The sequence below is a fragment of the Aegilops tauschii genome, chromosome 4, assembly GCF_002575655.3.
Source record: "Aegilops tauschii subsp. strangulata cultivar AL8/78 chromosome 4, Aet v6.0, whole genome shotgun sequence".
Lineage (NCBI taxonomy): Eukaryota > Viridiplantae > Streptophyta > Magnoliopsida > Poales > Poaceae > Aegilops > Aegilops tauschii.
In genome coordinates, this window is record NC_053038.3 from 453229963 (window position 1) to 453246157 (window position 16195).

Sequence of the window (16195 nt, forward strand, 5' to 3'; positions counted from 1 at the left end):
CATAGTTGTTTCCCTTTGAGACATGCTAAGTCTAGACACGTTGGGTACATGCATGTGTAGTTGTTTGGTAGTGATGTATCTGTTGGGACATGATGTGCCGAGACTGTGTTCGATGGAGAACTTTTGGGCTCGTGCACCCTCCCTGCAGGCTACCAAACACACCCTTAATGTATTGATACACCATCATGCATGTGTGTCGGAAGCATAGAGTTTCACAAAACAAGTCAAATACTTGCCCGTCAATATAAAAATATTATTGAAGGAACATTTCATAACTCATGCATACAACATTATATAATCTCGTCTCTAGGACATATTTCTAATTGGTAGGATATTTGCACCCTCCAATGTGAGGCATGACTCAGCATGACGCTTTGCTAGTATATATAATGTAGAATCTTGGGAAAAATATAACATAGTAAAAAAATGATAATGAGTAAATATTGTAAGCATATCATGCTAAATCCTGTAATGGCTCTCTAAAGTTCCTTGTTCTTTGAAATGTAGTCAAAACCCGTCTCATCTTTAGTTGATTGACTTGCTTCGGTTTCCTTCTCTTCGTAGCTAGAATCGACACCACCTTTAGTTGACTTATTTGTTTTCGGCTTCCTTCATTTGCCAACACCACCACCAACACCAATACCTTTATGTGCACCGACACCAAGACCGGCATTGGCACCTACATTTGCTCCAATGCCAACTCCAACGTTAGCGCCTCCATTCGCACCAACACCAGCACCACCGTTTGCACCGCCACCAAGACCAGCATTGGCACCTACATTTGCTCCAATACCTACATTTGCTCCAAGACCAGCACCAGCACCAATACCTTTATGTGCACCGACACCAAGACCGGCATTGGCACCTACATTTGCTCCAATGCCAGCTCCAATGTTAGCGCCCCCATTCGCACCAGCACCAGCACCAGCACCAGCACCGCCACCAAGACCAGCATTGGCACCTACATTTGCTCCAATACCTACGTTTGCTCCAAGGCCAGCACCAACACCAGCACCAGCGCCTCCATTCGCACCAACACCAACATTAGCACCAATAGATTTATGTGCACCGACACCAAGACCAGCACCACCATTTCCATTTGCACCGGCACCAAGACCAGCATTGGCACCTACATTTGCTCCAACACCTACATTTGCTCCAATGCCAGCACCAGCACCAGCACCAGCGCCTCCATTCGCACCAACACCAACATTAGCACCAATAGATTTATGTGCACCGACACCAAGACCAGCACCACCATTTCCATTTGCACCGGCACCAAGACCAGCATTGGCACCTACATTTGCTCCAACACCTACATTTGCTCCAATGCCAGCACCAGCACCAGCACCAGCGCCTCCATTCGCACCAACACCAATATTAGCACCGACAGACTTTTGAAGCCCAACATTAGCACCGATACCACCGTTTGGCCTAATATGAAAAATAGTAACAAACATCAGGAACAACATATACTCCTACAAGAACTATTAGCTACACATGCATGAGTGTGAAAGGGTGACGGTTAAACATTATAAAAAGACCCGCTTACACACCATGCTATATATGTGGGAATAAGTTAATCGCGGACTTATGTTGTGGTGACATGGCTAGAATGCTTGTAGATGGAGTATCATCTTACCCGCCTCCTCCATCCTCCAGGCCTCCACGGGACAGCACCGGCAATGCCCCCCACGACGAGACGAGAAACACCAGGAGAACAACGGTGCTACTAGAAATCTTCGCCATTGCTGATGGTTCTCTGTGTGATTTACCTCTCCTCTTTTTACGAACTGGAGGGTTCACTCTAGGACGTTGGGACACATTTATATAGAACGATCTTCCCTCCTATATTTGGCTATCTTTCATCAAGATGTGCAGTTCCTCCAATGGTTGTATATGGACTAGAGTGATACCCGGTTAACTATATTGGTCCCAAGGGCACCGGGGGTGTGGTCGCCGTGCATGTACTCGTGAGTGGAGTAGAAAGTTCCGGCATATAGCTGGAACGGATTTTATGGTGAGCCAGGAAGATGTGGTGCATCTTAGAGGTGGAGGTATAACCAAAAGCCATTTACAGATTTCACTTCACATGAGCTATTTATAGCTTCCAAGTATTGTACTCCCGTGTTTCCACCCAGTGGTCTGAAGAGATGACTGCAAATGCAACTGGTCAGTCACACTCCCCACTGGCTCTCTTCCACTGCCCAGCATCGCCCAGCTGGTCAGGACAAGGCATCTCAAGTGTTCAAGAGGTGAAGGTGAAATATGAACCATCAAACTCTGAGGCTGCATATGCCACTAGTATCACTCTTAAATTTGCCGCACCCACAATGTACGTATGCTCCTTTAACATGACCAGTGACACCTACTGTGTTGTCCCAACGAGTGAAATCGAAAACGTTACACAAATCCACACGAGAAGTCCTGGCCTGAAGCCCGGAAGCCGTGCACCGCCAAGTTCTAGATAACCGTAACTAGGTAGCTTGTGGGTCAGTACTCAGTGGTATCACGGTGCTGATTCGTGGGCTGAGCGCCGACGCCAGCGTCCGGCAGGTTGGTGACCCTGACGACCAGCGGCGTGCGGACACGGTGGTAGCCGTCGGACCACACGATCTCGCCGAAGTCGTACCGGCCGCGCGAGAGCTTAGCGGGTGTGACGGTGACGTAGTACTCGGCCCTGGCGCAGCGCGGGGAGAACGCCAGCGCCGGCGGCCACACCTCGACGTGCGTGCCCTGTGGGCTAATGACGGTAGCGTGGTACACGGTTTCCCTCTGGAGGCCCACGTTCGTCACCGTACGCTTCACGGTCACCACAACCCGCAGCTCCGGGAGCACGATGGCCGGGTAGTTGAGGTCGGCATCGCCAATGGCGCCGCCGGCGCAGCTGGTGTCGAGCGCCGGGGAGGGGAGCACCATCTGCCGCACCTGGGCCTCCGTGTAGCCGAGGCCGCAGAGGAAGCGCACGTGGTCGCGCGCGTCCGCGTCGTACACCAGCCCCGGGTCCAGCGCCGGCAGCGGGTCCACGTGCCCCGCCCCGGTGTCGAAGGCGTCCGCGGCCTTCTGCGTGCCACCGGCCAGCATGGCGTCGGACGTGTCGTCGTGCACGTACGCCGTGGTCATGAGGGCGGACTTGACTGCGGCCGGCGACCAGGTCGGGTGCACGGACCTGAGGATGGCGACGATGCCGGTGACATGGGGGCACGACATGGACGTGCCCGTGTCGAAGTTCCACTCCGTCGAGCGCTTGTCCAGAGGAAGCATCGTCGGCGACGACTTGGGCGGCCACGCCGCCAGGATGTTCACCCCGGGCGCGGTGACGTCAGGCTGCGAGTTCAGCAACAGGTCGGTTCAGTCCATATATATGTGCTCTTCGTCATGCCAAGCTCAGGTGATCGTTTCCTCTACCTTGAGAATGTTTGGAGAAATGGAGCTCGGCCCTCTGGAGGAGAAGTAGGCGATGGCCGGCGCCGGCGTGCTGCCGACGACGGTCCTGCTCGCCGAGACGTGCACGGTCGGCCGTTGCCTGCACGTGGCAGACGATGGATGCGCTGTCAGAGAAGAGCGCGTGCGCGCATCCAACGGCGGTAGGTGGTTGATTGGTTACCTTGAACGGCTCTGGATGTAGTTGAGGATGTGGGTGCCCTGGCGCAGGTTGACGTGGACGGTGGGCAGGAAGTTGTCCTGGTTGGACCGCCGGGAGCTGGAGTCGGCGAAGATCACGCCGGAGCCACCGCCGGCATACACCGCCAGTGCCGCGCCCTCACCGGACACCATTCCCATCGTGGAGAAGCACAGGACGATCTTCCCGGACGCCGCCGTGCGGTTCACCAGCTGGTCCAAGGAGCAGGTCCTTCGGGATCAACGCAGATCGGTCAGTCAAAACAGATGATACTCAGTAGGCATTGTGTGTGAGAGAGATTACCCATCGGCAAAGACGCTAGTGCTCTCTACTAAAGGCGTTTTCATGTCCTTCACAATGAAGCCCTCTCCCTGTGTAAATTACCAAAGAAAAATGAGAAGTACACTGTATCCCAGTTTCTTGCGTGCACCACAGTCCACAGATGCATGCATAGTCGGCCACTAGTAGGACCAAGAACTCACCACGAAGGAGGCATTGTTCCCGAGCGCGATCACCGTCGGGAACCTCCGGTCGATGGTGCTGGCGGCGACGGTGACACCCCACGGCGACACGTTCTGCACCATGGCCGCGTCGGGCCCGTCGTTGCCCGCGGAGAACACCGTCGACACCCCGAGCTGCATGGCGTGGAACGACCCGACCTCGGTGCTCGTCGCGAACAGCGGCGACAGCGGCGGCGGGGACCCGAGGGATGCCGAGATGACGTGCACGCCATCGTGCAGCGCGTCGTCGAACGCCGCCAGGATGTCGGCGTCGTTGCACCGGCCCGTCAGGTCCTTGAACCAGCACACCTTGTACACCGCCAGCCGCGCCCTGGGCGCACCCCCGCGCGCCGCGCCGCGGCCCAGCCCGCCGAAGTAGCTCGCGTTGGGGGACACGGCGCCCACGGCCGTGGACGCCGTGTGCGTGCCGTGGCCCACACGGTCCCGAGCCGATCGGTATTCCGCGCCGCCGCTGGTGTTCAGCAGGCCGGTCTCAGCTTCGAAGCCGGCGAGGTAGTAGCGCGCGCCGATGAGCTTGCGGTTGCACGCGGTGGCCGGGTCGAACTGCTGGCCTCCCACGCACGTGCCGCGCCATGACGACGGCACGGGGCCTAGGTGGGGGTCATCTCTGAAGCTCTCGGATTCAGGCCACACACCTGCTGAGGACAGAGGCAGACACACACTGAAATGCCGAGGACCACAGCACTGTAACCACTAACAGGAATGAGTATGAGTGCAGTGCCGCTACAAAATTGTTAAGTTCAGATCTTGGCATCGCATGCCTGCATTCAAGAAATGATTATAGTATCTTCCACTTTCATGGTTGTTCATGTCATTTCCCTTGCAGTGCCATGCCTGTATGTTTTAGATAATTTTGTAGCTATATGTCCCTTTCAGGCTACAAGATCATGTCATGTGTGAAGCCAGAGAAGCTACAAGCAAGTACAGGACAGTGCAGCAGGATTTGCCAGGATGTGAAATAGTTAGAGGACAAGTACCCGTGTCGAGGATACCGACAATTACGTCGTCTCCGTACTTCAAATGCATTTGGGAGGATGGCTGCTCCATCTGAGAATGCAGGCTGAGGCCCATGAAATCCCAGCTCCTTGTTGTATGGAGCTGCAGCATCCTGCTCCTGAATACTGATATGACCTCTTCTGTTTCTGAATATAATGATCATGGGGTTCCTTGTCAGTTTATGGCAATAATCCAGTGCACAAAACTAGGTATATACAGATATAGGTATGTTTTCGGACAACAGGGACCATCGTGTTGAGTATAACTGTTACCCGACAATGTGGTGGCTTGCGTTGAATTGAGCACTGCCGAAAAACCAGAGAAACCATAGCTGTAGCTATACAGAATAGCTTGTCTTGCTTCCTCCGGCCTGCAATATTGTGAGCATTCTGTAAGTGTCATTTTAGCCACATTTTTTCTTGCCAAATGAAACAAACATCTCCTAATTCTCAAAAAAAATGGTTGAATTGCTTCAAGTTAAGCATGCAATACAGATCAGATAAACTGAGAAACAGAATTAATGGAAGTTTCTACTATGGCATAAGGAGTACAAACGAAACAATTACCTAAATTTTAACTCCGGTATTTTAACTTTATGTTGTTTACTCGATAGTCGTAGTACTACTTGAAATAACTCAGATGAATTCATGTTATAGATGCATTAGATGGTGCTGTGCTTCTGCACTTCATCGTTTCTTTCGTCAACTTCTAGAAATTCAATAGTCTTTTATTGTCCCCTTTAAATTTAGCTCAAAAAGTAAGATAGTATGTATTACTCTGCAAAGACTCTTGACAGAAGTTGGAGATGAAACTGTGTGGTCAGCGAAGGAGTCAGACCGTTGTTGTGGCCCAAGTACACAATGTGAACCTGCGATGCAACAGAAGAGAGAGCAGACATGAAGTGAACATCTGATCTGACAAACAGGTAAAAGATGAGTGAAAATCTGCACAAAAAACACTACATGTGAATGGGATGCTGCAGTGCACTGAACAGGATCAATGGCAGCAAATGAGAGCGAGGAAACAAGGAGCAGAAGCAGCAAAGCAGCCATTGCCCTTTACACAATGGCACTGGTGGAGTGGCAGAGACATATATATATATAGACACCATAGACAGACAAAAGGACACAAGATATGATTCTGCGGGGGAAAGCGTCCGTGCCATGCCGTAGGGTGCTTGCAAGACAAGCCTTGCGAAGCTACAATGGCCCGGACAGCCCTCCATGGCTGCATCATTCCACCTTACCTTGTTCATCTAGTGATCTAGTCCATAGATGGAGGGTGCGATGATTAAGCCTATCGAGTTAAGTACAGTGTCTAGCTGCTGAAGAGAGTACAGGATAACAGACCTAAAGTTTGTTAACTCCAACCTAAACCTCTTGCCCTCGTGTGTTAATCATCTGTTCTAGTAGTGTTTTTTTAGTTCCTAGACAGAAGAGGCAACGAGACAGCTATCAGCTACAGACATATTTAACATGTTGTAGCTTTTGGGATTCTCCAAAGGCTAACATCAACGGATCAACTTAAATAAGTGCCAAAAGGCTAAGATCTAAGTTCTAGAGTTCAACCAAATAGGCAAGTGCCTGGAGTTATGAAGGTAACATGTGTGCTCAAATCATTAGGATTTCAAGATCTAGTTTAATGACAAGACAAACCTTCTGCCCCACCATTAGTAGCCAGGTTATAGCATAGTACCTTGAGTCTGTGAGAACTTGCAAAGTGTTTGAAGAAAATCAATAATAAGACCCTGTTCGGAGACCCGCCACTCCACCACTCCGCTCCCGAAGCTGGAGTTAAAAAGCACGGAGCTGGGAACGGATGCTCCGCAACTCCTCGTATTTTTAGGAGCTGGAGTGACTCCGACCAGGCTCTAAATAGCTGTTGCTCCCCTGAGCTAAAGCCGGGAAATCTTTCTAGCTCCTGCAACCTTCTATGGTAAAATAAAAAAAGATAAAATAATGTTTCGACTAAAATGAGATATATTACTCCCACCGATCCAAAATAAGTGTCGTGGTTTTAGTTCGAACTAAAACCACGACACTTATTTTGGATCGGAGGGAGTAGTTGATTAAGGACTGCATGCAAGCATAATGCATTTGCTGAACAATGGTGATATTGAGCACTCACTCTTTGCAGAAACAACTAACTAACTCTTAATTTGTATGGACCATGCTCAATTAAATAAGTTTCCGTCCCTAATGCTCCGCTTTACATGCATTCAATCACTTATTCTTAATCAAACAATATATCTCATGCATTCAACCACTTGTAAAGTAAAGGGCAGCCCCAGTGCATGTAGCTCCCGCTTGCGCAGGGTCTGGGGAAGGGTCCGACCACTTTGGGTCTATTGTACGCAGCCTTTCCCTACATTTCTGCAAGAGGCTGTTTCCAGGACTTGAACCCGTGACCTCATGGTCACAAGGCAGCAGCTTTACCACTGCGCCAAGGCAGCAGCAGCAGTTTTAGTTCAACCACTTGTAAAGTGTTTAAAGGAAAACAATAATAACTAGCAATTGCTCCCCTGAGCTAAAGCCGAGAAATCTTTCTAGCTCCTGCAACCTTCTATGGTAAAACAAAAAAAGATAAAATAATGTTTCGACTAAAATGAGATATATTACTCCCACCGATCCAAAATACGTGTCGTGGTTTTAGTTCGAACTAAAACCACGACACTTATTTTGGATCGGTGGGAGTAGTTGATTAAGGACTGCGTGCAAGCATAATGCATTTGCTGAACAATGATGATATTGAGCACTCACTCTTTGCAGAAACAACTAATTAACTCTTAATCTGTATGGACCATGCCTAATTAAATAAGTTTCAATCCCTAACGCTCCGCTTTACATGCATTCAACCACTTGCTCTTAATCAACCAATATATCTCATATGCTTCAAACTGGTAAAAGGCAGGCTATGTTAGATCTAGAACGCATAGACGTGGTAATCCTATTATCTGGAGTTTGTATTGCAGCTTGCATACAGACAACAAGCACGCTTGTAGTTGTAGAGCCAACCTTGATATGCAGCTTTTTAACTGTTTATGGGGCAGATAGAGATATCCTTGTATGTGCTGTTATGGTTACAAAAGGAGGCTGGTATTACAAAAGGAGAGAACAAGAACCTGTTTGGAAGCATGATGGATATCTCGAACCGCAACCCTGTAGACATAAGTGTACTCTAGTCTTCAGTGATGCAAAAATAACAGCATACCTACAAGGAAAATAATAACATCATTGCAGGTAAGGAAACCGATCATTTCTAACATAATGAAGCTTACCAAACACACCCCTTGAAGTGAGAATTCATCATATCTCTTCACTTTAGAAAAAATATTACCAGCATGCTTCACCGACCATCAATCTTCCATCTTTTAGGCGCACTAGTTACAGCAACCCAAGGAATGGTTTACACATGGATTGGATTTACGTTCATGCCAGTGGTTCCCTGACATCTGGGCAAGTCAAATTGTTATCAACACAACTGAGAGGACTAGCGCTGGTGTTGGTTCTCTTTCAGAATAATGGGTAATGCTCATTTTAAGACTCCCCTCAATAATTGGCTGCACAGTGTACTATCAGTTTAAACTTTGCAAATTTGTTGCTATCGATATCTTCCTCGGCGAGGGAACAAATCAGGACAAGAGAGAATGAATTGATAATGACCAAAACACATTTCCTTGTCGCGAGGCCTGTTGCATGCTAGGGTTTACCTTCATGAACTTCTGAACCTTCATCAGGCAAGGAAACTTAGGAGCCTTTCTCAGACTGCCACACAGCAACTACAGCGATCACCTGGAATATCTGGAAGCACCCGAACAACTATGTTTTCCTAGGAGAGGGTGAGAGGCTGAGATGTCCATACTCCATAAGTCCTAATCTGTTCAACTGAACTCAGCCTTTGGACCTGTCGATGTGCCAGCATAGGTAGACAGCTACCAAAGCCGTCCAGCTTTTGAATTCAGGCTTATCAACTAGCCTAAATGACGATGTTGCAAGATGCATTTTGTATATTACAAAGAATGGATATGCACGGAGCTTCATTTTTTCTGTTAAGTTGAGCATGTTCTTGGCGTTGGCAACATTTGGTCCTATAATGCTACAGTAGATTTTAACTCCAGAAGTCTTATGCCGGACTTATTAAAACCTATGCAGGCAATCATAGAGGAAAATCGAATGAGAATATTATGAGTTCTATATGCTGAAAGCAAATCATTCTGCATAAAAATAAAAGAAGTTGAGCAAATTTCCTTCAAAAAGTATTTAGAAGCCAATATGGACTAAAATGTCAACAGATCTTCAAACAAATTAAAGAAAATATATTTAGTCAGTGAGAAGTGAGACGACCTGTACTGAATGAGAATGATCACGCGCAACCACAAGAAGTTAAGAAGCAGAAAAGGGAGAACAATGATCAAAGCATGCATGAGGCTACTGTAGCATGTAGGTTTCAATCCATAGAAAAATACAGTGCCCTTAGAACTAACACTAGACAACTAGGAAACTGAATAGGTTGTTGAATTCCCAGATAACAAGTTAACAAGCACGCACTACCTTGCAAGGAGCATCGTAGGAGAATCTAGAAATGATCTTTTCTGGTGTCACCAACAAATTAGGCTACCTTTAGGGCTTTCTAGGATCAGACAATTAAGGAAGACCAAGTGGAGCCAGTTACCTTTACGCGTTACTATGAAGATGCTAGTGTAAAGGGATCCAACTTATAAAGTCCTCCAGCACTTGAGCTCAGTTAAACAAATTTCCAGTTAATCTAAAAGTTAAGTTGGTGAGGCATCCGTTAACCAAGCCCTTGGGATTTAGTATATTCTTTTCCCCTTGAGGATCAGAATTAAATTCGTGCGAACATTCTACTGGTGACATAAAGGCTACTCCCCCACTAAAAGATGAGCTAGTTGGCACAGGCACAAAATGGGCAGGGAAACAGAAGTGTAGCACACCCACAGTGTGCATAGCCACCGCCAAAAGTCTCGTAGGCATTCAGTCGAACACTTGGTGGGCGCATGGCGGTCCTTGTCGAGCAGAGAGCCCACAGCGATCCAGCGAGTAAGTTCCGATTATCCAATCACGCCGGCACAACTGTCCCCTCAACCAGTGAGAAGCTGTTTCCATCCAATGGAAACAAGAAATGCACGTCGTGCCGCTGAACCCCAAGGGGACAGACACCTTGACCGATCTCAAATTAGGAATAGGAGATCAGCCTGACCTGAGCATGGCGATTGGCCGGGTGATCAGAGAGAGGATGGAGATGGCGACACGCCCTAAAATTCACTTAGACAAAGGGGAATTTTTGTTTGACCTTATAAAGATGAGGGTTGAGGAGGAAGAAGATATGTCAGTTGGATGCCGGACTTGGAAGCCTGCCACTGGTCCAGGTAATATCCGATATCTCCCTCTCTCTCTCACCACCAAGAAAGGGGAAAAAGCGACGCTTCCGAAGCTCCCACCACCGCAAGGGTAGGGGAGAAGTCGCCGGGATGGCAAAGACCGCGGGCGCCGCGACGCGGACGCGCACGCACTCGCCCTGGCCCGGAGGCCAATGATCACATCACGGTGGAAAGGTGGCAAACGCGACAAGGAAAAGGAAAAAAATTGGGGGTCTCCACCAAGAAACCCGCCATCATTCCGTCCCACCGCCGTCGATCCCTGGCGGTCCAGATGAGATGAGTGCACTCCTCGCGAGTCCTCCACGGAGAAAGCAGTCTGGGGAGAGAGAGGAGTGAGCGCAACGCAACTGATCGTGATCGAGGTCAAAGACAGACAGACAGACAGACAGACAGAGGAAGATGGAATCCAGCCACCACTACACTCCAACTCGAGTGCGCCCCGCTCCGCCTCATCGCTCCATTTTCCACCACACTTTTCTTCTCCCCGACACATCATCGAAAATGAAAAATCCCCCGGAAATACTTCGTGAAGGAGGGGGGGACATGATAAATCCAGGGGAGGGGAGGGGAGGGGAGGGGAAATCTTCCATGCCCTTCTTAGATGAGATGGCGTTGGTGTAAAGGATGGATGAAAGCGAAACCGCCTGCCGGAATTGAACTGCTCAGTAGTATCTTTCTTCTTTTTCCCCCCTTTTGATTGAAACGTGCGATAAATAGAGATGGGGATGTGCTCCACTTGAGGCCTTCCTCTGAGGTTCCTCATTCTGCGTAGCTTTCAGGGGATAGAAATCTGCACCTTCTCTCCCCTTGCTTGTTCCTTGTCTGGCCTGGTTTCAGAAGAAGATTAGGTTTCTTGTTCTTGGTGAGACATAGTGAGAGGTTCATCTTGTTCCTTGGGAATTTTGTGTTGTCATGGGTAACTGCTGGTTTAAAGGGAGTCCGTACTTCAACAGGGTTTCTTCCAATGCAACAAAGTCAGGTACTACTCATATTCTTCCCTTCCTGGTATGGCTTATGTGAAATACGAAGTACTACAATACTTTCTGTTATTTTTTTGATCCCCCGATGTTGTTTGCTTTCTAGGTATATACTGATTCTTTATTACCTTTTAATAACAATTCGATGGCATCTCCGAGCAATTAATTCTCAATCCAAAAATTGCATACCTTCATGCTCCAATTTCCAATACTAATAGGTTTCAGTCTGATCCACTCGATTCATCATGTATTTTTCAACTTGTTTTCATTCAACCAAATCAGTGATATTGAACTTCAGTGATCTGTCCAAAGTATTCTGAAGTCTGAACCATTTGCAAGTTGTTCTTGGAACTTCTGAATTTCCCAGTTGAAATCTTGTGACATACTACATGACATGACTTTCCCTTTTATCTGTTGCAGAATCTCCAAAATTGCAGAGCCCGTCAGAGAGAACCGAGAAGGACGATAGCCTGCTTCCGTCCAACCCACATGAGGTGGAGGCGCTGCGCAACGATTCGGCTCGGAAGAATCCTCTGATAGCATTCACGTTCGAGGAGCTCAAGAGAATCACCAAGAACTTCAGGCAGGACTCTGTGCTAGGGGGAGGTGGCTTTGGCAGGGTCTACAAAGGGTGCGTCACCAATGATCTTCGCGAGGGGTTAGCAATTGAGGAGCCGCTGCGAGTTGCGGTCAAGGTCCATGATGGAGACAACAGCTTCCAAGGCCACAGGGAGTGGCTGGTGATTACCATTTCTCAGTGATATATGTATTTTGGGTATGCTCTGGTTTGCTGTTTGTTGCACATGAAGTTGATTTTTTGTGCATTTATGTTTTCAGGCTGAGGTCATTTTCCTTGGGCAGCTCTCACACCCAAATCTTGTGAAGTTGGTCGGTTATTGTTGCGAAGACGATCACCGGGTTCTCGTTTACGAGTTGATGCCCCTAGGGAGTGTGGAATCGCATCTGTTTTCGAGTAAGGCACCTATTGTTTCTTGTTTTGCTAGAAATTATCTCTTGATTATGACGCCAACCGGTTTCATTCACATGAACCATTTTATCATTCAATTATGTGGATTTGGAACCAAATTTGTTAACTGCCTAAAATGTGCAATGAAATTTTGCAATTTCGATGTATTTCCTCACTGATTTTTTTAAAGTTTAGTCAAACTTTTTGTTCATATGGTATCACACGCTACATTATGTAGATTTGTTCAAATACTTGTGATTTACTAATGCAGGGGTAATGCTGCCACTGCCATGGTCCACCAGAATGAAGATCGCACTGGGTGCTGCAAGGGGTCTTGCCTTCCTGCACGAAGCTGAGAAGCCTGTCATTTACAGGGACTTCAAGACATCCAACATATTGCTCGACGAGGTATACGAACCGCGTTGGATCGCTTTGATGTTTGCTTCCATTCGCATAAATTCAGAACTCCTTATACATGAAAAACAGTAGAATCGTTCACATAAATGGTTCAGCAAATAGAATGAACACCTTTCATTTTGCATGACCGGTTGTATGAAAATAATACTTCTTGCTTGCATTTCTCTTCTCTGAATTCCTCCGGCAACGTTCATCATCAGGAGTACAACGCGAAGCTCTCTGACTTCGGGCTGGCGAAGGATGGGCCGGTCGGCGACAAGTCGCACGTCTCGACCCGCATCATGGGCACCTACGGCTACGCCGCCCCGGAGTACATCATGACAGGTAGGTAGCCATCATCATGTCACTGAACTTGAGCAGAGCGATGGGAATTTGGTATCTGAATTTTGAACTGTTGTGCTGTTGTGTCTTGCAGGGCACCTGACGGCGATGAGCGACGTGTACAGCTACGGGGTGGTGCTGCTGGAGCTGCTGACGGGGCGCAAGTCGCTGGACAGGTCGAGACCGGTGAGGGAGCAGACGCTGACGGACTGGGCCTTCCCGCTGCTGGCGCACAGGAAGAAGGTGCTGGGCATCGTCGACCCCAGGCTCGCCGCCGACGACTACCCCGTGAAGGCCGTGCACAAGACGGCCATGCTCGCCTACCACTGCCTCAGCCGCAACCCCAAGGCCAGGCCGCTCATGCGTGACATCGTCGCCACCCTCGAGCCCCTGCAGCAGCAGCCGCAGCCGCAGCCGGAGCTGGTGGTGGAGGTGAGCCCGGCCAACGACTCCGGTGGCAGCGACGGCGTGGGTGTTCGGTGATCAGACATATGTATGCGGACGTGTACGTTCTTTTCTGCATATACTGATGCTTGTGCGAATTGTATTGTAGCAGCTACACAGCTAGTGACAGTGCTCTCTTGGTCTGCACACTATGCAAAGGGTCTTTCTCTCTCTGCTTCCCACGAATTCTTCGGGAATTTCACAACTTGCAGAATCGAGAGACTCTCGCGGATCAAAATGGGCCTAAGAATTTAGAGACAGAGAAATATAATACTTCCTCTGTAAATTAATATTAGTGGCCTAAAACGTCTTATATTAGTTTACGGATACTGAAAGAGTACATTACAGGATTTTCTATCTTTATTAGCAAAAGGGTCCATGCATTGTAACCGGAAAAAAAACTCATAATCTCCAATGGCAATGACCACATTTTATTGCACCGAGATACACTATCACTCTCAATTTCGTCAAATTATGAACAATTTTTGAAATCATGAACATTTTTTTAAACTCGTAAACATTTCTCAAATTCATGAACAGTTTTACAAAATTTAGAATATTTCTAAAATCAAGAACATTTTTTAATTCATTAACATTTTATACCATTTGCAACATTTTTTTAAAGTTAACATTTAAAAAAAATCTTGAATTGGCAAACATTTCTAGAATTGATGAACATCTTTTTGGAAATTGGTGGAAGAATTTTTGAAATTCACGAACATATTATTGATTTTTAACGAACATTTTCTGAAACGCATGATCATTTCTTGAATCAGCAAACATTTTATGAATTCATAAACAATTTTGTAAGTCATGAACAGTTTTTCAATTTTTAGGATACTTTTTATTCATGATTTTTTTTTGATTTGGCAAACTTTTGTTCAATTTCATTAACTTTTTTAATGCAGGAACTTTTTTAAAAAACTGAACATTTTTAGATTTGCCGAATGTTTTTAAAAAGTTCAAACATTTTTTTACAAATTTGCTAACATTTTTTGAATTCACAAACATTTAATAATTTATTAAAACTTTATTTCAAAATTCTCATTTTTTAAACAAAATCGAAAGTTTTTATGGTCCCAAATTATTTGAAGTAGAAAAAAATGAAAATGAAAACGAAAAAATAAAAATAAAAATAAAATTTAGAAAACAGGCCGCCTGGACATTGGCCGGCCCAAACGGGCGCGCTACGTCTTCTAGCAGCGGAGAGCGTAGTATAGGAGTTCCCTACTGCATTGTCTCAAAAAAAAGGAGTTCCCTACTGCATGGACCAGCCCAGATGGGGAATTCTCCTTGTAAAACGTTTTTTTATCACTTATAGGTGGCATTCATGGGTAATATTTTGCAATTTTGGGGACAATTTTCATGACGTACCGCCATAAGCAATAGCCTTTTATTATTAGATATAGACTAGCAAACATGCCCGTGCGTTGCAACGGGAGAAAAAACAACAACATACAACCCCAATCTAATAAGCATTAAGCATGATGTAAGAATCTCCACCCCCCCCCCCCCCCCCCCCCCCCGCCCGCCCCACACACAGAGGTCCAGGTGCTCTATTTCTCATATCCTCCTTATCGTCCTTCCTCTCACTCTCCCTTTGTGTGTTATGTAATTACAATGAATGATAACAAGTTAAAAGCTAAAGTGATAATTAAAAATCTATTATTCACAATATGTATGTGCCTGCATTTTGGTGTATTTCAAGTTTAAACAACAGGTGCCATGAAAGTTCAAAAGAATTGAAGCATAAGTCAGATAGATAAATCTTTTTACATACTTCTTCCTGCTTGTATTTCCGAGGAGATGTAAAAGTTGTTGCTTCCAGATCGTTGCCTTGCAATAGATGCTATCCACTGCCTGTCTTTTGAGGCTCGTCAAGTATGACCATCAACAACATCTTTTGGGGCACACCTCCGCGTCATAATAGTATTGCCCTGCTGCTGCAGGCTCCTCCTGATCCTTTTTTTTTTGGACGCGACACCCTCTCCTGATTCTACTCTATCTCCTCCTTCTTTATGTCCGCCTTTTTCATTTGCTCCTTCCTTAGGCTCGATTCTGGCCAAGAGACGCTCATAATTCCCTCATTAGGCATGATTCCATGGCCACATGTATCCCACGAGCAAGCTCATAATCTCTTCATTTATTCCAATCTGGACTTTAATCCTTTGTTTCTGTAGGTTATACAGGACCCACAGCTCACCCTCCTTAGTTGATTCTTAAGGCTGCACGTCAACCGTACATCTCACAAACGTATATAAACTGATTGAATTGGATGCAAAGAAGCGATATGGGAAAAATAAGCTAGCAAACCAAATTTTAGCACACAACCAGCCATGGCTTGGTTGGCTCTAGGCTGTGGCAATCAAAAGTGAGGTCATGAGTTCGAGCCCCTCACGAGCAATTGTTTTTTGCTGCTTGCCCAATCCGCCATGAAAAAAATTGCATACCTGGGCTAGCTCGGCCCAGCAGGGGATATAACGCAGCGAAAATAAATATGTGTGTATATGGGCTAGCTCGGCCCAGCAGAGG

At 46.9% G+C, this 16195-nt stretch overlaps 3 protein-coding genes across 11 annotated transcripts; 1 reads left to right on the plus strand and 2 right to left on the minus strand.

The window, feature by feature from the left end:
• Positions 1-494: 494 nt before the first annotated feature.
• On the minus strand, positions 495-1879 carry LOC109758155 (uncharacterized). The gene is made up of 2 exons (XM_020317006.4): positions 1643-1879; positions 495-1434 (listed from the first exon to the last, which is right to left on the minus strand). The coding sequence occupies exons 1-2, from the start codon at positions 1747-1749 to the stop codon at positions 612-614; spliced, it is 930 nt and encodes a 309-aa protein (XP_020172595.3). The 5' UTR covers positions 1750-1879; the 3' UTR covers positions 495-611.
• Positions 1880-2271: 392 nt separating this feature from the next.
• On the minus strand, positions 2272-10544 carry LOC109758158 (subtilisin-like protease SBT3.18). Of its 9 annotated transcripts, none has more exons than XM_040387438.3 (11): positions 8417-10544; positions 8261-8349; positions 6835-7069; positions 5916-6007; positions 5412-5509; positions 5121-5285; positions 4105-4778; positions 3926-3993; positions 3608-3853; positions 3409-3526; positions 2272-3327 (listed from the first exon to the last, which is right to left on the minus strand). In XM_040387438.3, the coding sequence occupies exons 2-11, from the start codon at positions 8305-8307 to the stop codon at positions 2494-2496; spliced, it is 2577 nt and encodes an 858-aa protein (XP_040243372.1). In that variant the 5' UTR covers positions 8308-8349; positions 8417-10544; the 3' UTR covers positions 2272-2493. The 9 variants fall into 9 exon arrangements, with proteins under 9 accessions (XP_040243372.1, XP_073352995.1, XP_073352996.1 ...); XM_073496894.1 differs by having other exon boundaries at positions 8426-10248; XM_073496895.1 differs by having other exon boundaries at positions 6835-7066; positions 8417-8590.
• Positions 10513-13978, plus strand: LOC109758159 (probable serine/threonine-protein kinase PBL16). The gene is made up of 6 exons (XM_020317010.4): positions 10513-11516; positions 11935-12254; positions 12352-12487; positions 12753-12889; positions 13099-13222; positions 13314-13978. The coding sequence occupies exons 1-6, from the start codon at positions 11450-11452 to the stop codon at positions 13700-13702; spliced, it is 1173 nt and encodes a 390-aa protein (XP_020172599.1). The 5' UTR covers positions 10513-11449; the 3' UTR covers positions 13703-13978.
• The last annotated feature ends 2217 nt before the right edge of the window (positions 13979-16195 follow it).

What these genes read in the sequence shown, in the direction of transcription:
- LOC109758155 (XM_020317006.4), bottom strand. Translation starts at nt 1,749, where the DNA reads ATGGCGAAGATTTCTAGTAGCACCGTTGTTCTCCTGGTGTTTCTCGTC. An exon ending in CTGGAGGATGGAGGAGGCGG is followed by an intron (nt 1,435 to 1,642) that starts GTAAGATGATAC and finishes TTTTCATATTAG; the next exon opens with GCCAAACGGTGGTATCGGTG.
- LOC109758158 (XM_045227948.2), bottom strand. Translation starts at nt 8,307, where the DNA reads ATGTCTACAGGGTTGCGGTTCGAGATATCCATCATGCTTCCAAACAG. An exon ending in TCCATCATGCTTCCAAACAG is followed by an intron (nt 7,070 to 8,260) that starts GTTCTTGTTCTC and finishes ATTTTACCATAG; the next exon opens with AAGGTTGCAGGAGCTAGAAA. An exon ending in TACATCCAGAGCCGTTCAAG is followed by an intron (nt 3,527 to 3,607) that starts GTAACCAATCAA and finishes TGCCACGTGCAG; the next exon opens with GCAACGGCCGACCGTGCACG.
- LOC109758159 (XM_020317010.4), top strand. Translation starts at nt 11,450, where the DNA reads ATGGGTAACTGCTGGTTTAAAGGGAGTCCGTACTTCAACAGGGTTTCT. An exon ending in AAGGCCACAGGGAGTGGCTG is followed by an intron (nt 12,255 to 12,351) that starts GTGATTACCATT and finishes TTATGTTTTCAG; the next exon opens with GCTGAGGTCATTTTCCTTGG. An exon ending in GGAATCGCATCTGTTTTCGA is followed by an intron (nt 12,488 to 12,752) that starts GTAAGGCACCTA and finishes TTACTAATGCAG; the next exon opens with GGGTAATGCTGCCACTGCCA.